Here is a 20,737-nt window from a genome sequence, read left to right as displayed (position 1 = left end):
AATCATTGGTGTAGGCTAACACATTGATCCCAATATAAACAACAATCACGGGCTACATTCACGTACCTGAGATAAATACCTCAACTATAAACTTTAATCCAAAACCTTGTATAGGATTTCAGCATGATGCGGGATTTTTCTTTACTTTTAAATTAATATATAAAACGCCCGGGCCGGTAATGGCTGTTATGACGAGCTATGAATCATTTCTTAAATTGCATGCTGCATTACTTTACTTAAATACACTTTAATGACATCCCCTCTAGACATTGTATACATTGTGTCAGGATTTACCCACCTAAATAACGTGAAGGTCAGAGTTGGGTTGCTGTTCGAAACTGAGGCGCTCTGTGAATCCTTTCCTTTTGCTGTTACCCTATCAGCTCTACAGTCTGGATATATGTATAGGAAGAACTCAGACGCAAAAGCCTCTAAAAGCCATCCTGGTCAAAAGCGAGATGAGGATACTGAGTGAACGCGCTTCAAACTTAGAATACATTAATCAAATACTTTCACTTCAAATGCGCTATAAAGTAACCAAAATCCAATGCAAATTTGAAAGTAAAATGTCAGACGTACTTAGAGGCTTTTGTATATATGTATAGAGGGGTGAGAGCCAGGAGGGCGCAAGTGGCATTTTCGGTGAAATGGAGATATCTATAAATTATATAATACAAGTATCTAAACACTATACATACAACTAGTTTATTCAAGAAGCTCCTCGCCCTACTCCAGTGTCCGGTAGTAGTCTACACACACACACACACACACACACACACACACACACACACACACACACACACACACACACAGCCCTGACATGTCTACTCTCTCATGTGATTTCATGATTAAAAGGCAATGTGAGCCTGTGATATCAAAGATAACATTGCTTTAAAAAAAAGAGGGGGTGTTCTTTTGTGCCATTTTCTTTCCATTCAGCGTTGTGCCATATCCTTATTGTTAAAAGCCCAAAACCACGTCGCTTCCATTCATGCTCAGCTCACTATGTTATTACATTACAGTACAACTTTCTGAATATCAACCTTTGTGAAACCCGCTTTCCTACAGTCTAAGAGGCATCAAATGTGATTCAAGCATAACAAACAGCTCAGTGTGCGAGCATAAAAGACTCCAGGTGTGTACCAGACAGAACAGCACGTACACTCAATGTTTTCACTTTCTTTTTTTCATTCAAAGAATGGAAATGTGAAGCATAAACACAGGTACTCTGTCATGAAAATAATTGTCATTAACTCATTACGTTGGTGTAGACTATAGCCATTTCTGCTAATATCTCACAGCCCCTTTATTAATATGCACAAGTATGATATTTGCTTTAACAATATTACAAATTGCTGTTATAAAACGAAGGTATTGTCTCTCAAGTTACCACCAAAGATTGTTTGAAATTATTTGTATAGTGGCTGCCATGCTCATTTGAATATTTGACTAGTGATAAAAAACTCGTTCATTCTCGGAACACAGTTTAAGAAAATTTGGATGAAAACCGAGAGGCTTAGGACTGAAAATTTTGTCAAGGTTCAGAAAAGCATCGTCAGAATACTCAGTCTGCCATCAGTGGTTCAGCGTTATAAAGTTACAAGAATACTTTTTAGAAAACAAAAATAATGTTTTTATTTAACGATTTTGCACTACGTGCGTCCAGCCGACGCTCTCCAAAATGCCGCCAAAATGACATTATGCTATATTATTATGGTGCCAAATAAAGTTGCTATTTTTGTTTTCTGTCTTTACGAAAAGCATTCGTGTCGCTTCCTGACCTTATGGATATTCAAAAGAATAAGCGAATTTTTCTTTTGATTGTTTATTTTTGACAGCGTCTTCCCTAGACATCCCACAGGCCCAAAGAACGAACCAAACCCGAACGTCGTGCAATTACATAAAGCAAAAAATATAGCTAAAACAAAAGTAAAAGAAATATTGAGGTAAAGGTAAAGGTAAAATGCATCATTGTCATATATAATAAATGATAGGATGCCTGCAGTATTTACTAAAGGCAGCGCGAGATTTGGCTGTTCATTGTGATACGCACAAGGGCACTCCTTTCCCGTCACGTCTGCTCTCACACTATACTCGGTCGGGTGAGATCGAGTGCAGTCATCCTTACTCCACGGAATGTGGCCGAGCCCACTTCTTTTTTCAAGTAGAAGACAGGTGCGTCGTAACACGCTGCGTAGAATAACACACGATAAACCCGCTTGACGGTATGAAGGAATTGTGTGGTGTGTTTGCTGGTCGATTTGATTGTGATTTGACAGTAACTTTTTGGGTGACGATGTCTCTTGGTAACTAAATAATTAGTTGTAAGTGGTACTTTGTCTTTTTTTCTTTACAGCACAGACACAAACGCCTCAAAATATCAAGAAGGGGTGTGCTATATATATATTACTTTCCAAATCGACATTAAAGGGGTCATGAACTGCAATTTATTTTTACTGTTTTATGTGGTCCACTTAAACTGGGTATAGATACATTTATAGGCCAATTTCCAATCCTAGGTAATGTCCTTATTATCGTGCTGGTATTAAAGATTATCTTTTTTTTTTAATCTTATAATGATTGCGGTCTATCACATTTTGAAGATCTTATAAGATCGTTTTGTGCGCACTCAATGCCCAGCCTTATGCTATCAAAATAAAATTAGACATAGAAAAAATGTAATTTAGGAAATGCTATTTTCTGTCTTCTTTTGAAACCCCTCTTCTGAAAGCTCTATATGAATGGGCGTGGCGAAAAGTAAACGCCCACTTCTGTGATTGGCTACGAGCCGTGTATGTTTGACAGCCTACGTACTTCACGCCGCTGTGATTTGAGTTAAAAATGCATAAATACTTAGCACATATCCAACAATCTGTAATAAAGCAAAGCAATATTGACAGCATAATAAAAAGAGTTACACTGTGTGCTGCGACAATTCTCTCAGTTCCAATACATTCACCACATAAATCATCGTCTTTTTGTTTAAATCTTTCTTAAATCCTGCATCGAATTGTGCCTTGCTTGCAAACAAATCCACAGTAAAATTAAAATGAACAAAGGACCTTGCCTTGTGGCAATCGGTGGGCGTGGCTAAGCAGGCAGCGACGTAGAAGCAGGCGTCGATCTTTTTCTGCAGAGGTGGTGTTTAGCCACAATATTACGTCATAATATAATAGCAATAGAGGGGTCATAATGCATTAGCAATAGAGACTACTTACACTAAGTGCAAACAGCAATGGATTCTATTTGCTCTAACTGAAAACAGCAGCTATTTTATTGTAAATAGCTATAGATTCTAGAATTTTGCAAATATTGGCCATATTGGCAATTAGCTGCACCTCGGTATTCTGGTACATTATAAAACAATACGCAATAACCTACTCAGTGTACATTTTAATTGTTAAATGGATGTCAACTTACTGAGACACTAAAGCCCTCCCTGCACCTACCTGAAACTTTATTTTCAACCTTTTGATTATTTCCTTCTTTTTATTGAAAATAAATGCTTTTCTGATATTATCTGAAATTTGAAAAGGGCAGATTCGTAAGCTGTTTACAGGTGACTGTATTGTGTAATGCTGACGAACCCAATCACACCTTGGTGGGTGGAGTTAGTGTATAATAGACTCCGCCAACAAGGCGGCCCATGTGCACTTAGTGTAATTACACACTCTATTATGGGGGCAGCTGTTTTTAGATTAATGAGAAAGTTTTGTGTTCTGAAACTTCCTCTTAAACAAATTTAGTTCCTTCTGTCGCTGCTGAACTCCCAGCTAGTCTAAGGTGAAAGACAATAAATACATTTTACATAGGCAGAATACCAATGTGAATGTGAATGGTAATGGTTTACTGAGTCACAAACCCCAAAAATGGGTTGAACATTCAAGGACATCGGGCAAAAAACAATCTTATCTGCAAATAATACAGTGCAACCAACCATAACTGGTGAGCATAGCAAAACAAACATCTACCAATGTTTAAAAGGGACTAATTGCAGTGCATACCTTTTGTTGATGTTGCCAAAGATTTTGCATTTAATAATACACTGCATTGCAGCACGCAATCATGCAAGCAAATGTCTACATTGGCAGGTTGACTCACAGGGTAAAAGATTAATGTTCATTTGTATATATTGGTCATAAATTTGGAATCATTCTTCATACAACCCTACTGCTTTAAATAATCTGTGCAATCTGACTGTGAGGCATATCAAACTGAAGCAGCATCTTTCTTCTTCAGTGAGTGTCATTAGGATCCAACATTCAGGCCTTAACAGTTGAACAATTCATTCTCACAAAACAGAGCAAACTTAAACTGATGAGACGTGCATTTAACATATCGGCATCCTGTACCATAAAGCATAAAATGGAACTGCAAACTCCAGAAGAATTCGAAATTTTAAAAATGCAACCAAAAAAAAAAAGTGACATCAGCAGCCTTCTTTGTACTATATGTTTTTTTTTATATATTTATACAATATAAATATGCAGTAATGTACTGATGAATGAAATGCAACTAAGTGAATATCTGCGTGTCTGAAACAGTTCTTGCACTTCAGTCACCACTCTAAAACATTGACCTTGCATGTAATAAACAATTAAAAGCATATATGCCACACATATGAAGGCACTGCGAAAGTGATTAGCCATGAAATTAGAAAAGACCATGTGAAATTAATACCTCTGTTATTAAATTATTCAATATATCAGTATACCACAGACGATTATTAAAGAGATTAAAAACAACAGGAATTTTAATATTCACCCCTTCATTTTGTGTGCAAAAATAGGTATAAAATGTACAAAAATATGCATTATTGAAAATAAAGAATGTATTTTTTTACTCTACAAGAGGAAATTCTTGAACAAAACGGGTTTCATGCTCAGGGGTCCTTTTATGCGGTTTTTCAGGTTTTTCAGCCATTACTGGAACTTACTCACTAACCAACCCGAATACAGTTTCACAATGAAAAAAACTAACAAAAGTTAAGCAAACTTTCTAAATATCAAAAAGCTATTTATTTTAGGTGCCTACATTGCATTAGAGCAATGTATACCACATCCACGGATGCAAACCGGCTTGCAAGATGAGAAATTGCAACATGCAAATTGTGACTAGTTTTAGGGGTTGTGTTTACTTTATTTGCATTATTGCTTCTGTGAATCTAGCCCAATAGCAACCCAGTGAACGCATGCAAATTCATCCTGAGGGAATTATTGCTTAAGTCTGTAATGTGGCAAAGAAAGCACACAACACGTGAATTCAGATTTTCAACCAGAGTCCTGGCTGTGAACACTCGCAGAATCTCTCGAGACTTGAGAATAAATATGTTTTACAGGACACTCTCTTGCCACCAATCGACAATTCATTGCACTGAACCAACATAAAGCCCTTCTCCATTTGAGTTTTAGCAATATATAGATTTTCTTCCTGCCATTGTAATTGTTTTTTCATGCAAAAATTAAAATTTGTTGAAAATGTACTGACCCTCAAGCCATCCCGAGAGTTCATTTTCTTCTTCAGAACAGATTTGAAGAAATGTAGCATTACCAATGGATCTCCCCTGTATTGAATGGGTGCCGTCAGAATGAGAGGGAACGGCTGATGAAGATCTAAATAACAGTGTGAATAGAAAATCTGGACGCTTAAAATAAACACATCCATTGTTGTTTCCAGTTAAAATACTACTTTCCAAAGTCCCCTATCCATAATGTAGCTTTCTCCAGTGAAAAAGTCATCCCATCTGAAACAGGAGAGAAATATGACAAAATCAAATCAGCCTAAAACAGGTCTAAACAAATATGACAGTGGATTTTGATGTAGTAAAGCATCAGTGGATGGATTTTTTCACTGAATAAAGCATTATCATGGACTACAAACTCTTATAAGTTAAAACGCCTTGATGGTTTTGTTTCTTTCAAGCACCAATCCATTAGATGAAGAAACAAACTTGTTTGCATATTGTATAGCCCGAGGGTGAGTACATTTTCAACTGATTTGTTTTTTGTTGTTTTCTGTTCCTTTATAACATTTGCTTAGAGAGACTAATGTTTCGACAACATTGAACGAATGCGCGCTGCTTTCCTTTTTACTACATTTTTGTTGAACTAGAATTTTTTTTTTCACTTTGCTGTAAAAAAAAATCACATTTTGTCTCATATTATGTTACTCTATGTCTCATACACAACAGAACAAGTGTACTTAAAAGGTTAAGAGGACTGGCATAAACCCTAAAAATCCTTGTCAAAGAACTGCTCTCATGCTGGCTGAATCACATAAGTAAAAATACTTTTTTTTTTTTTTTTTTTTTTTTTTTACCAGAAACCCCAAATAAATTACTCAACTTAATATTGATTTCCCTTAAAAACAGCAGTGTTTTTTTAAGATCAATTCAATAGTCTCTCTAGTAAAATAAAATAAAAAAATTACAGCAGGTTTGCCCTTAGGCGTTTTTCTGAAAGCATCTCTTCTAAACATTCCATAAGAACGGGATCCACTTTTGGATCCACTTTATTAGCGAACCAGTGTCCGTAGTTCAGGAGCCACCTGAGCTCAGCGGCGCCATAAATACACACAGCTCGTACACGGACTCCAGTGCATGGTGGGTAATGAATACTTTCTAGATAAGACCACTTCACCAGACGGGTTTTACTTGCTAGTTCTGAGATCTCAGGGTCAGAACTCGGCACTTCTCCTGGTACTCCAGACACACGGACCAGAGTTGCCCAGAAGTGTTCATCAGGTGAGTACGTATCCTCAGTCCAAGCCAAGAAATCCTTGGCTACAGAACTCTGGTTAACAAAAGCCACAAATTCTCTTGAAAGTGTGAAGTACGCGCTGCCCACAAACATGGCTATGTTGTGAGGAGGTGGAGATTTCTTCTCAGAAGTGGTGACAGGTGAGCCGTAGTACTGTGAATTATTATCTTTCACTAAGTGATGGTAAGTCCAGCGCCATTGCTTTCCTCCAGGCCTCTTGCTCTCCACCATGTTCCTGCCCTGCAGCTCTTTTAGATCCGACACCAGCTCAGCGTTCGTCTGCAGTGGAAAGTCCTGACCGCACAGGTTTATGACATACTTCCACTTGACCTCAGAATGGAGGAGGTCAGACAGGCAATTAAGATCGGCTTTGAGTCGCGAGAAGCCAGCGTACTGCACCCTCTCCAGCTTTGAAGCAATGAAGACGTTGGGGAGGCAACGGGCCAGACCTTTCATCGCTGAAATAAAGTCATCTGAGGACTTCAGATCGTAATGTATGCAATATATGTTATGAGGCATATAAACGGCTCTGAGCAACCTCTCCACAAGAGCAGCGTCCTGGTGAACGACCAAAGAATAAGCAAGAGGAAATTGACGCTCAAACTCAGAGCCTTCCATCATACCATAGCCCCGTGACCCAACAAACCATTCACAGTCATAGGTGGCATTCACAATAGTTCTGTCAGTTTGCCCTACGTAGCTTTTTTCCTTGCGAATGACTAAGGTTTTGCCCAATTCCACCGGTTCCATTTCATATATCGCCGTGCAATTAATGCCATATTGTTCTGTCAGCCGCAGGCTCTCAGACAGTCCTGTTTCCTGTTCTCCTTCTTTGACTATTGAAAATGAGATTGTGAACCAACATATAAGAAGTGCCAGGGTTAAAGCGATACATATCACATTTCTCAATTTGAGGCGGAGCCACAATCTTCTCATTCTGTAGGGAGAAATGAAAGCTCATGTTAGGAATGTAATACGTATTGTATAAACTTAATGGTAAGTACGCCCTGCAGGAAGTCCAGCCATAACCTTTACGATGCTTTGAGGCCAGCAGCATTGGCTCTCCCCTCTGAATGAACATGAGCGTGAGCTCGGTCAGCATGAGCAGCATCACCTTTGGTCAGAAAAATAGACAAAATATTAGATTACGCTTTATTTAGATAATCCACTTTAGACATTCTAATACATATAGTCTATGAGTAACTTTTAACTAGATGTCAACTAAGTCTCATTAATTTGCAACTACTGCATGTCTCTCAGAGAAGACTGTTAGGGTAGGTTTAGGGTTAGGAGAATAAGCTGACATATACATGCAAAGTTTCACATAGTCAGTGGACCCATCAAAATAAAGTGTTAAAAGATATTATACAGCAGACAGACTACAAATACTGGACTATCGAAATAGGTGCCTTAAAATATTAAAACTCACACAAAATATTTAAGAATTACTAAAGAATATCATGATTATCCAAATAAATTGTTCTATTTACTAAAAGATACTAATTGACTATTACTATTACTATCTACTATCTTACTATTTTTTATCAAAAGGAAGTGAATGCGTTAAGAACAAAAACAATAGATTAGCAATCCCAAATTGTTACTGTAAACTCTAATTATAAACTCTGATATAACAAGTATTTTAGGATTTAATGTTAATGCTGTTAGTTTGATGTTACCACATTCTTTCATCATTGAGCCAAAGTCCACGCATTTTGCCCGGTTCCATAACTTGACAGGAGCCTTTAATCCAGCTTGGGTTGGTCTGATAACGTTGCATACTTCCTCCAGAACTTCAAACTTCTGGCATTCTTCTCCAAACCCCACGTGACTCTAATTTTTCCATGGAATCAACAAGAGACGACAGTGAGCAGCGTCTCTTGGCAAGCTGTCATTCCTTAAAATTCAGTCTTTTCAGTCTGCTCTAGAAATATAGTCGTACGGGCGTGGAAAGCCATAAGGGTGTGAGCTCCCTTTGATAACACACATTTTATAACTCGCGCGCGCACGTCACACCCGGCGACTATCTCTATCTCCAGCGGGTTCGCGTGCTTTTAATCACCTAGTTGCCTCGTTGACAGCCCCTGAGCCCCTTAGGAAAAAAATAAAAGCGCTTCATTAAGAAACTGAAAAATCTGCATGGGCTACAATTCATGCAATTCGGCAATACCGACTGTACGATTTAAAAATGCAATCGGAGAAATGGAAATAATCATAAAGGAAAAAACTCAGACAACGTCTAAATCGCGTACTTCTATAACCATAGGCTACATTTCTTTAAATTGAACTTTGTTAACGTAGGCTATTTCTAGTTTCAAACGTGCAAAAAGAAACGGGTAACTAAACTTCACCGCTTAGTGAAACTTACCCGGGTCGGTGCATGGGCGTGATCCGAGAACATAAGAAGAGAAATATGGAGATTTTCTAAAAACAAATGGCTAATTCCGAGTGTAAAGACTTTACAAAACCCATATAAAATGCTAGAAAAAGACTAGGAAAAGTGTACCAAATCTATTGGGTGTGCTGTGCTGATATCTCACTCGCTGCTTCCCTTTTACAAATCTATTTAAAACACAGCAGATAGAAATTCCCCAACGGTGACATACACTTAGTTCAGAATAGCTTTGCAGTCTGGAGGACGTTATTAGGCTACGGTAAAGTTATCTATAATGAGCGGCCAAGAAACTCACTTTCGCAAAAAGCTACAGGAAGAATGCAAACTATCAAACGATATCTCGCTTATTTAACATTTATTGTAATTGTGACCGCGTTAACAGCGCGTAGGAAAATAAAGACTTGATGCTTGAACATTTTGAGCAGATCATGCCTAGTGCTTTTGTTTTCAGGTTCCTCTTTTACTAAAGCTATTTTGTCAGACAGGAAGCGAGGGAGAGCAGCCTATAGTTTACAGAGGAATCTCATCCAGCTAATCAGATGGTGTTTGAATTTGGATTGTTCTTGGTGGGGTTTTTTATTTTATTTATTTCTTCATCACAACAGATTGGGAGAAATTTAGCATTACACGTGCTCACCAATTTTTCAATTTCATCCAATGATAATGATTGCGATCGCACAGCTATTGATGAATAAACGGGCATATTTTATATTTTTTTGCGTGTTTTTCCGCAGTGTGATTCTTTTAGGGAACGTCGTGAAAATATCCATACACTTAATATAAAAAGTACACACGCGTAATACAATGCCTTTGTCCCGAGTTGCGTTCAACGCTACTTTCTGGATTAGAAGAGAACGTACATTATATTCCATGTGAATGTGAGTCTTGTAAACTGCCAAACATTGCTCCCTGTGTATGTGTGTGTGCTCAAGAGAGAGATTTTGTGTGGACATAACGGTTTCAGTGTGCTTTCATTCTCAGAATAACCCAGGGATTGACTGAGGTCTCCTTCTGTGAGTCTGGATCAGGATGTTTTTTTTTTTGCATTTCAGAATGGTGTGTGTCAGTATCTGTATGTTTATAATACAAAACCCAACGGGACTCGAATAGACCATTAATTCCACAGCACATGCTTTAGTACATATTAACCCTTTTTTTTTTTTTTTTTCTTCAGTGTTAAAATACAGGTTTTGGATTGCATTAATTAAAATGTAAATATTAATTTGATCGCTCCTGGACCTCATGAATTTAGCTAAGCATGTACAGTTGCGCCATCTGGTGGCTAAATAAAAATACTGTCGAATTCCTACGTTTATAACAAATATGAAGTTAAAACAAAATTATTGTTATTAGTAAAAATATGTGTGTGCGTGTGTGTGTGTGTATATAGAGAGAGAGAGAGAGGGACAGAGCTTTGAGAACTGTAAAAAATGACTGTTTTAATCATGAAGTTGATATTATGTTTGATGTGTAAACATTGCAGTTTATAAAAAATGAACACTCTTGTCCTGTTTAAAACTGATGAACATACTTATAACTAATAAAAAAGACACTGAACAATTAAAACAAAATACCAAAATAAAGCCTTTATTGTATGAACTGCTGCAAATGGTTACATAGTGCCGGCAGTAAAGGTTCACTCACATCGGTTATGAGAACAGAACACAATGCAGAACGTACAAAAAAGTAAAAAATAAAATCACAGAATAACAAAATAATTATATATATATATAATAATTTAGATGGAAATGCAGGCCGAATGTGTTTGCTGGAAAAGGTTTTTTCTTTGGACACAGGCTGTTGAGTCATCTTGGTGTCACTTTCTCTTTTGGAAATCCCGTATGAGGGCATCCAGCTGTTAAAGCCAATAAGTTAGTCAAGTTTCAGAGAAATATTCACTGTATCCTGCCACGACTAGCTTATGTATCTGCTAGGCTATTTGCTGATGAAAAGAGCAAGCGACACCAGCACCCACCAGTATTGTCTTGAGAATGTTTCTTCCCTTGGGTCTCAGGTAGCTGCACTTTCCTGCCTCGCAGAGTTTAATTTCCTCTGAAACCTGATTTTAAAGTAAAACAGAAAGCAGCATGATGGCTGAGAGCACATCAAAATAAAGCTTTCAATAAACAAAGGCTCGTAAACACTTAAAAACAGTGACAATAATACAGTATGCATTATTTAAACGGCATATCTATCTCAAATTTGAATTTATTTAATTATATAGTTTTGAAAAATACATTTAGCAAAAAGACAGTCCTTCTCTAGCGGTATTTTTTTTTTTCTTATAGATAAAATTTTCTCTTGCAATATTCATTCACAGACCTCTGAGGTATCGTAAACGTCTATCTCTCGCTTTCCTCCGGGATACCAGCCGTGAGACCAGTGCTGAGAGCTGGCAAACTGGGCACTTAGACACAGCAACATCCCCATCACCACAAACAGCCTGCAGATGTGCACCATAACTGAGGGAAGAGAACAGAGACCTATGAGACAAGAGAGAATCAGTGGACCAACTGACACATTTAAAAGTTAGTCAGGTCTAGGTTTACCAGCCTAACATTTTAATTCCAGATGTTTTACTGAAAAGCATCACGAACATAAATCACAATGGAAAACGCACAATGTTTTACAGCCTAAAATCTAAATTGAACAAATCAAAAGATTGCGGTTACCTTGTATCTACTGGCACGTCTCCTCTTGAAGGATCTTCTTTAGTAGTTTCTCTACTCTGAAGTCCTGGTCTTGGTAATCCTGATATGGTCTCCTTTGCCTTGCGAACGCTTCAGTGAGCTTCTGAGATACGTCTGCCACTCATTCTCTGGAATCTTCCTCCTCCTCTTCCTCACAATTTATGTCTCACGCCAGATCTCCCCTCCCTGTCTAAACACACGCACACACACACACTGACCTCCTCGGTCCTCAAACACTTTGCGTGGTCACTGCGGTTCCAATGGGAGGAGAGTATGTGTAAGATGAGCTCAATTCCAATTATCATCTCCAAACACCGGTGACCCCCATGAGACAGCGTCCTCTTTTTCCAACGAGAAACTGATGTAAATGTTACAGCCAGATGCTTTTGGCAACCATATCTGATGCTATTCAGATTTTTTTGCCTCAAAACAATAGCCAATTGTGTGTCAAAGTGCTAAAAAGAGAAAATAAGCACTGAATAAGTGATTTTACCTATTTATCTATCTATGTATCTATCACATAATAATTATGAAATTATATATCTATAATTTAGCAAACAAAGTGAAGATATTACATTAAGAAGTTTATCATGCTCATCAAGGTTGCATTTAGTTAAGCAAAAATACAATAAAAACGGTGATATTGTGCAATATTATTACATTTAAAAATAAGTGTATTCAATTTTAAAATGTAATTTACATCAATTTGTAATTTTAGCACCTCACACTTTTTGATCACACGATCACTCAGAAATCATTGTAATGTACTGGATTGCGATTTTTTTAAATCGTATTTTGGTGAAGCTCAGGATATGTTTCTTGTAGAATTTTCTGATGAATAGAAAAGAGCAGCGTTTATTCGAAATAACTATCAACAGCGGTGCAGGCTTTTATGAAATAGCACATTTTTCTGCATTTATTGTGCCATCAGCCATTTATTGTGCATATATGGAACATTTTGTCAGCCGTAGAAACTCCATTGTTGCCAGCATCACGCATTCTTGATGAGCATGTTTTATTTAAAAAGCTAATGTCTAGCTCATTTCCTCTAAGCTGTAAAAAGTGGTCCGGCGTGACCTCACATCCGTCATCGGTGACCCCCTGACCCCCACGAAACGCACCGTCCCAGAGAGAAAAACGCTGTGCAAACACCCCGGGCCCGACTCCGATCTTAATTACACAGAAGGCCTCCCTCGGGGCGATCGGAGCAGAGAATGTGACGGACGCGGTACGACTGACTCATCGCAGACTTTCGAGTTCTGATTGAGTTCCTGTCAAATGGTGTTTAAACACGCGCTGGGGTCTGTGCTGATAATCCATCCACATCTCAGGTCTGACACGGGGTCTAAAGGGCCAGGAAGGATGAGAGACAAGGTGACACGAGGTGACCTGACACTCTGCCTGAATTTCCCCTCAGGGATCCCACCGAAGCCGCATTTCTTTCAAATGAGCCACAACAGTATATAAGATAACTTTTCTATTTTCATATATTTTAAATAAATGTGATTTATTCCCGTGAATTCCCAGCATCATTACTTCCGTCCTCAGTGTCACGTGGTCCGGCAGAAATCTATTCTAATATGCTCAAGAACTAAAGGGTTAACTCTAGTTCACCCTAAAAATAAAAATTATATTAAATATTTCATTTCTAACTCACCCTTATGTCGCCTAAACAATAACTCATTTTAATGTTTAAAAAGAAAAGGTTGCCCCGGTTGAAGTTTCCCTATCAGGTGTGATGAAGGTTTAACAACAGGTTCTCATGCGGGCAAGTTCAAAAAACACCTTTATTGTCTTATGCATTTATTTGATCTTCTTTGCTCAGCCGCTCTTGGATTGTTTTTTTTGGTCTCAATTTCATTTTACCACGTCTGTAACGCCTGATAAAGCAGCCATTGTAAACGCTGTTTTGTGTACGGCGTTACCGGGGAAACCAAAAGCGGCACGTAGTGGTCAGAGCCGGCTCTGCTAGCGGCAAAGAATGAAATTGCATTTTTATTCAGACCAATAAGCAAGCGGTCAGGCAAAACGCTAGTATTTCATGTCGACATCAACAACGATTCGTTTTAAAAATGACTTGTTTCAATGATTCTGAATGTTTTTTTTTCTACACGGTGCACTTTCAGATTTAAAACTTTGCAGACCACTTGGAGCCGTGTTACACACTGCATGAAAAAATTCATAATAGGGTCACTTCAGTGTAGTTTAAAGACTTTTGATGAATTTGTACTGCATACCGTCACTATAGATACATTTACAACTTACAAATAATTCTTTTTTTTGTCGTACACATATTCAGACATGAAAGTAAAATGACTGCTGATAAAATCTCAAGCACTTTTATTAGGTTTGAACAGTATCTTGTTTAGAAAGGCCGTTCAGCATTATATAATTATATATAATTTGCATCATATATATAATTATATATACATATATATTCAAATTTGAATAACAAAACACTAGAAAAAAACAGGTAAATTAAAAAATAAGATTTTAAGACAATACCGAATTAAAAACAGGAAAAAAAAAAAAACTAATACATTTCAAAATGGTCCCAGTACAGTTTAATATACAAGTATCTTAAAAAAAAAAAAAAAAAACGAGTGAAAGATAAGAATAAAATAAAAGCAAGGCAACAGATAGGAATGAAATATAAATAACCTTACATTATGTACAAGAAGGGTGCATAAACAGAAAAGAAAAATCAGAAAGGGTAGCATTTTTAAGATTTCTGGAATTTTAGAAACAATCCAATTGAAGGGATGTTTCAGATAAAATCGATTTTCAGGGGTTGTCTGGAGAGCGGTCTTTGTCCTTTCACTTCTCCAAGCAGGCCGTCTCAGTGTCACATTCAGCAGAAGATTGAATAAGCCTCCAGACACGTGGCTTCCCTTCTTGACCAGAAGAACTAGATTGCTCCGCTTACATTAAGAGCTTGGGTTTTGAGGGACTTGTCCTGAAGTCTGGTGCTCCCTCCAGGATGGCTTTAAACGGTACGTAAGCCAAGAAGGAAAAAAAAAAAAGTTCATAAAATACACCAAAGACACAGAAAAGCGACCGTTTGGGTTCCATTACAGATTATCATACGCCGTACAGGCCACAATGTCCCAACGGATTGGGGGGAACACGGGCTACAAAAGAGCAGGCGGGAAATACGCTTGAAGCTACAGGAACGTGATGAGGCACTTTCCCACCTCTGAAGAAGGATCCTGCCCCTGAGAGGCTGCTATTGGCACAGTGTCTCACGTGGAAAGGGTTAGTGTGACTTTAAGTAAATCACAACAGTCGACTCGCACAACACTCGAGCAAATCCGTCAGCGTTTCGTGGAACACCTCGAGATGAAGCTGCGATAGGAATCCATCATTCAGAACATCATGGATCTTGAAATAATAACGGTTTCCGTCGAGAACCCCGTTAACATGGAACGACAGATGGGTGAGTGATTTTAAAACGACGCCTATTGGGTTTACGCACGTTTCGTAAAACATTTTCCTGACGCAAGGCGGTGCGGAACGAGGGCTTAAACTACATAAAACGTTTGACGGAAAATAACTTGACAATACAGGCCCTCATTTTTACCGTCTACCTGGTCTTTATGCTCGGAGAAGTTAAAAGTGTTCACCGCTGTGGGCCGAAGCATCACGTGTCAATCTAACTGGCTCAGTGGAGCTGAAAAGGGCTCGTCGACTTCAGCGCAACGGATGAAGTCCTTTACACGGGCAGGAACAGAATCATTTCTATTAGATCTTTCTAGATCATTTTATTGTTGAACGAAGGAAAGCACGTTATGACACCGCAGCGTCAAGCACAGCTGTTAAGGCCAATTATCAGACATCCGGGGGCAAGTAAATGCATCACTTCCTTGATTATAAATCACAAGTACGCAAGGTGCTTTCAGAGAGATCTTGAGAAGAAAAGGTTTTTTAGGCGTGGAATGACACTTGAAGCAAACCCTTGCGAGATTCGAAAGGGGATAAAAAAAAAAAAAAAAACACGAAAGAAAAACGAAGTGGAATTTCTCGGGTCTCGACACACTCAGGGTTTCCTGGTTTGTCTCAAAAATCCCCAAAATATATCTGTCACTCCAGTAAACACAATCGAAAAAGCACAGTGAAGCGTTTTCAGTCGCTGATGCACCGCGGCGGGTTGACTTTGCCGTGTTGTGCGTTATGTAGCTACGGGAAACAGCATAGTGGGATCGAGCTGCCATTCAAATACGTTTCAGTCACTCAACTGCAGAGAAAGAAGGAAGTTCTTGTTAAAACACCCAGTGAAAAGCACCCTCATCTTGCTACCGCTCTGTCTCTACAGCGCCATTCATATATGCATTTATATACCAGTAAACTATATTAAGGTCACTCTAAAAACCGCAACAGAATGGCTTCTAAAACCAAACAAATGAAACAAAACAAAACAAAAAAATACAAGAGCATATTTACACTGAGAGAAATGGGTAAGGGCCTTATTAACAAGAGCAATATTACAAAATATTCAAGAAGGCATCTCTAATGGTGTTTTCTTTGTTTGTTTTCTTTCCGTCTCCAGCACCAACGTATTCACGTGCTTGCCGGCCAAAGGATTTTCATTCCCTTTTGCTTTGCGCTGGCAGTCCGTCTCGTTTAGCGGTGTTTTTTGGTTTTTTGTGAAAGTGTGGACGTGAGTGCATGACTGGGAAAGTCTGTCCGATCTTCCGCAGGTGGCTGTGGCTTTATTTGAAGTTGGCGTAGTCAGAGAAGGCATCGATGTATTCCTGGACCACTTTGTAGCAGAACTCGTACTGCTCCTGTGGAGAAACGCAGGGCGTAATGAGCCGAGACGGACTTGATATGTTCAGATTCAAGTATTTGAAGCAAACTAATCTGATAAACATGATCAGCTTGGGCTGTGAATGTGTGGCACTGTCTTTATTTACACACGAGCGGTGTTTTCAGCGTCTTAGAGCAACAAACCTCACACATATTATTATATTTTGTGCCTTTGAGAACGCAACACGTCAATCATCTTCCCAAAATTGTAACGATGTGTGTTTAATAAACCACATTTTGTCAAAATAAAAAAAGTGAAGCTTTAAGGGACTGGATTTCGCTTAAATAAAAAAATAAAAAAATAAACATCAGTATTGTAATTTTACAATTATACTATAAAATTGAATTACTATTATAATCATCTTAAATATTTGATTGTTTTTATGTTACAGTGAATATTATGATTTTAATAATAAATTGCAATTAGTAATATTGCTCATTTTGATTTATTAGTAGTAACAATAATAAAAACGTTATTATTATTAGTGGTGGTAATTATAGTGTTATATATTAACAACAATCAATCTGAACAGCAAACCTTTTTATTTTTCAATAACTAATGCAGTTTTTTTTTTTTTCCCCAATCACTAGTACATTATGTTTCTTTCCTATGGCAAAAACAACAATTGCACAGCAAAGCACAGCTCAACTGTGCTTTATTCAGTCCAACACGTGTTTTCTCACCAGTGTCTGCACCATGTGCGGTCTCTGTAGTCTTAGACTCTTCACCGTCTGAAAAACGTCCAGAATGCCCTCGGCCTTCACCCTCTCCAGGACCGTGCTCAGAGCACAGAATGTCCCTGTGCGCCCTGCTCCGGCACTGTTAACACACAAACCTTAATTATTCACCGCTCTCTGGATATTAATGAGTCCGTTTCTACTTCTCTTAATTGGCCGACCCTGATTTCCCACTGGACACCGCGGCTCTATCCGTTTCGATATTAGCGAGTGCTTTGGAGACGTCACTATGGACAGTTTTTGGTTAGGTCGCACCAAGCACCCACGGACGTCTTCCAGCAATACAAAACCGCTAAACCTTACTTAAGCTGCCAAACCGGTCAGACCTATTTAAGCTGGCATTCCTGTCTAACCAAAATGCCCTGTATCCACGCTAGAAGATTTACGGTAAGTTTGAATAACTCGTTATGCAGTAAGCTGGGTAGTAAACTACTGTAACGACCGCAAATGCATTAAATAACTTGTTATTTCCTGTTTTTGTTTTATGGGTTCCTCTTGGAACACAAAAGGACAAGCCAAAGCGTTTTCAAGTTAAAACTACACTATCTTTCAAAAGGGCCAGTGAGATTTAAAAAAAAGGATAATAAATCAATACTTTTCACCATTCAGCGAGGGAACACTAAGTTGATTAAATTGCCAGTGAAGGCATTTATTTTTTCGATTTCAAAAATGTTGAAAAGGTTCCATTTCAAAGAAACGCAGTTCTTCTGAACAAACAATATTTCACAATATTACGTTTTTTTACTGTATTTATAGTCAAACAAATGCAGCCTTTCAAAACATTTAAAACTTGTACTGCCCCCAAACTACTGAATGATAGTGTAATTTTGCAATCTAGCAATCGGAAATTGAAATAAAAATAGGTTTTGTATGTGGAATGTAAATTATGCCTCACTAACAGCCACCAAATTGAATATGCAAACAAAAAAACAACAACATATGAATATACATTAATATTAATTGTCAACTTATTAGTTGTGATTAATTGCATCCAGAATAAAAGTGTTGTTTACATAATATGTGTATATTTATTATGTATATATAAACACAAACACATGCATGTATATTTTTATTTAAGAAAAATACCTTTACATTTGTATATTAAATATATTATATAAATATGGATATAGCTTTTGGCCTTTCTCCACAAGAGGGCGCACCGAGCAAAATATTATGCACGTTTCTTCAAAGCATAATAAAATAACACCCCTACCTTTAAAAGAAATGCATAATACATAAAACCTTACACAATTAATAAAGTTGCTTCAGCAATTAAAAAACAGCACTGACTGTGACCGTATGCATACTTTAATAAAGGACAGAAAACGATCACAAAGAGCGGGCTACTTTTTCATTTAAAACCCTGAGACATGTCAAGTAGAACTAACATTAATTTTACACGTCTCTCTAAACACGCGTCTCTTTTGCACGACTCGAGCGCAATGGTGATAGCTGTCCCTATAGAAAATAATGTGCTTAAATATGATAAATATGCTTCCGTGCGGACAGCTTATTTCAGTTTCACCGTTCACATCTCCATACTGATGCTCTCGTTTTCCATGACATTTTGAGTAAACCGCGGAGCAGTGGGTTTAACTGGATGACAGAAACTTTAAAATGCAATGGCATTTTTTCTAAATTCGACAAAAATCAGGCCTATTGTGTGCATTTATATACACATAGTAAATATAAAAAAGTACAAATACATATTTTTGATGCAATTAATCACGATTAAATGTTTGACAGGACTACTTAGCATACAAATATGCTATCGGAAATGATGCAAAATAAGGTTTTCAGGGTTCCTGATTGGCCGGAGGAGCAGGCGTGGCTTACCTGCAGTGCACAGTGATTGGGTGGTTTCCAGACTGCTGCTGCTGTTTCTGAACTGCAGCGATGATGTTGATCATACCCTTCCCATCAGACGGGATGCCCACCTCTGGCCAGCCGTGGAAATGAAACAGCCTCACAGCGCGAGACTTATTTTCCTGCAGAGACGAAGAAAAAGGACATTAAAATACAGCTCTAAAAGACACACAAATCATGTTGAAGATCCTCTCAAAAGGACTCACTCTGTTATTGGTGACGAGAAGGTCCCTAACAGTGTAGCTTTCACTTTCCTCCTCCCTCTTCAACTCAATGGACATGTCTCCACAAACCATCACACCGTCACTAGGCCAATACTGAGCACACTTCTCCTGCAGAGATTGGGGAAGAGACGGATTTATTTCCCATTTCCTCACCAGGAGCGGTTGGAAATGCTACTACGATTCTGTCGCTAGCACAGATCTTTGCTCACAAAGGTGTCTTTCTGTGGTGTAGCCTTGTAGTTAAGAGCAATCATCTTCTCAGAAACAGGTGAACTTACCTGTCCTCTCTCCTCCAGCTCGGTCAGCATAACGATAGAGCAGCTTCTCCATTCCCAGATCATTCTCCAGAAGTCCTCAATGGTGTGCTGCAGCGGGCCCTGACATGCCATGTACGAGTCCTTTTGCCTATAACCCTAGGCAAACACACAAATACGACAACATTTGTACACACTAGGCATTTTTTCCAGCTGTAATCGTGGACATATGCTACCATTCAAAACTTTGGGGTCATTTGGATTATAATATTTCTGAAAAGTCTCTAATTCTCACCAAAGCTGCATTTATTTGGAAAAAATACAGACTGTAATATGGTGGAATATTATTGGAATTGAAAATAAAGGTTTTATATTTTGATACATTATAAAATAAATACATTTTATGATTTTTAATGAACTGAAATAAAAAAACAGCATTTCTTAGAAACAGACATCTTCTGTGAGATTATAAATGTCTTTGATGGCCCTTTTGATGAATATAATGCATCCTTGCAGAATGAAAGTAATAATTTCTCTTTTTAAAAGAAATAAATAAATTATTACTCACCCCGAACTTGAAAGGTAATTTACTTGATGACTATATCAGACCCTTTGGTCAATACTAAGCTGATTAAGCAAAACACAAATTTAGTTTCCATTTTAGCAGCACTGGAGAGGTTTTCCTTTTTTGATTATCTTTTGATTAAGGTCTTTAGCCACATGAATGAAAAGCAAGTGAAAGGGCTTTTAGCCAAAACAAAGCTGCCCCACTCTTACTGATCTGTGCTGGATGGAAAAACACGAGGTCCGTCTCAAAACCTAGTGAGCTGCCTCACTACCTAGCGCTTACTTGGCCAGCTCCCTTCTAAGGCAACATCCAAATGGTCTGAAACATCTGAAATTTTGACAATCAGCATCAACTCTCAAAAGAGTTTGTAACAATGCTACATTTTTAACATAGCGCGAAAATAAATACTTGTCACAGGGATTTAAAACAGAGCAGCGG

General features: G+C 38.1%; 3 protein-coding genes across 6 annotated transcripts in view; all 3 read right to left on the bottom strand.

Moving 5' to 3' along the window:
- Positions 1-3,826: 3,826 nt before the first annotated feature.
- On the bottom strand, positions 3,827-9,325 carry gcnt4b.2 (glucosaminyl (N-acetyl) transferase 4b, tandem duplicate 2). 3 transcript variants are annotated; one of them, XM_043221727.1, is made up of 4 exons: positions 9,127-9,325; positions 8,438-8,591; positions 7,788-7,872; positions 3,827-7,695 (listed from the first exon to the last, which is right to left on the bottom strand). In XM_043221727.1, exon 4 carries the CDS (start codon positions 7,692-7,694, stop codon positions 6,426-6,428), a length of 1,269 nt encoding a protein of 422 aa, XP_043077662.1. In that variant the 5' UTR covers position 7,695; positions 7,788-7,872; positions 8,438-8,591; positions 9,127-9,325; the 3' UTR covers positions 3,827-6,425. The 3 variants fall into 3 exon arrangements, with proteins under 3 accessions (XP_043077662.1, XP_043077663.1, XP_043077661.1); XM_043221728.1 differs by lacking the exon at positions 9,127-9,325 and having other exon boundaries at positions 8,441-8,773; XM_043221726.1 differs by lacking the exon at positions 9,127-9,325 and having other exon boundaries at positions 8,438-8,772.
- A 1,394-nt stretch (positions 9,326-10,719) lies between these two features.
- Positions 10,720-11,962, bottom strand: gnrh2 (gonadotropin-releasing hormone 2). 2 transcript variants are annotated; one of them, XM_043221450.1, is made up of 4 exons: positions 11,826-11,962; positions 11,476-11,636; positions 11,129-11,212; positions 10,720-11,008 (listed from the first exon to the last, which is right to left on the bottom strand). In XM_043221450.1, exons 2-4 carry the CDS (start codon positions 11,611-11,613, stop codon positions 10,970-10,972), a joined length of 261 nt encoding a protein of 86 aa, XP_043077385.1. In that variant the 5' UTR covers positions 11,614-11,636; positions 11,826-11,962; the 3' UTR covers positions 10,720-10,969. The 2 variants fall into 2 exon arrangements, with proteins under 2 accessions (XP_043077385.1, XP_043077384.1); XM_043221449.1 differs by having other exon boundaries at positions 11,476-11,615.
- A 2,204-nt stretch (positions 11,963-14,166) lies between these two features.
- The window catches only part of ptpra (protein tyrosine phosphatase receptor type A), a 24,764-nt gene continuing 18,193 nt past the window's right edge, over positions 14,167-20,737 (bottom strand). The window contains exons 19-23 of the mRNA XM_043221448.1: positions 19,756-19,890; positions 19,460-19,585; positions 19,224-19,375; positions 17,334-17,469; positions 14,167-16,627 (exon numbers count right to left, since the gene is read on the bottom strand). Coding sequence (XP_043077383.1) covers positions 16,553-16,627; positions 17,334-17,469; positions 19,224-19,375; positions 19,460-19,585; positions 19,756-19,890 — 624 coding nt within the window. The 3' untranslated portion in view covers positions 14,167-16,552. The remainder of the gene's footprint in view (positions 16,628-17,333; positions 17,470-19,223; positions 19,376-19,459; positions 19,586-19,755; positions 19,891-20,737) is intronic.

The sequence above is a fragment of the Puntigrus tetrazona genome, chromosome 21 (assembly GCF_018831695.1).
Source record: "Puntigrus tetrazona isolate hp1 chromosome 21, ASM1883169v1, whole genome shotgun sequence".
Lineage (NCBI taxonomy): Eukaryota > Metazoa > Chordata > Actinopteri > Cypriniformes > Cyprinidae > Puntigrus > Puntigrus tetrazona.
The sequence above is the reverse complement of the archived record's forward strand: the minus strand, read 5'-3'. Positions and strand labels throughout refer to the sequence as shown.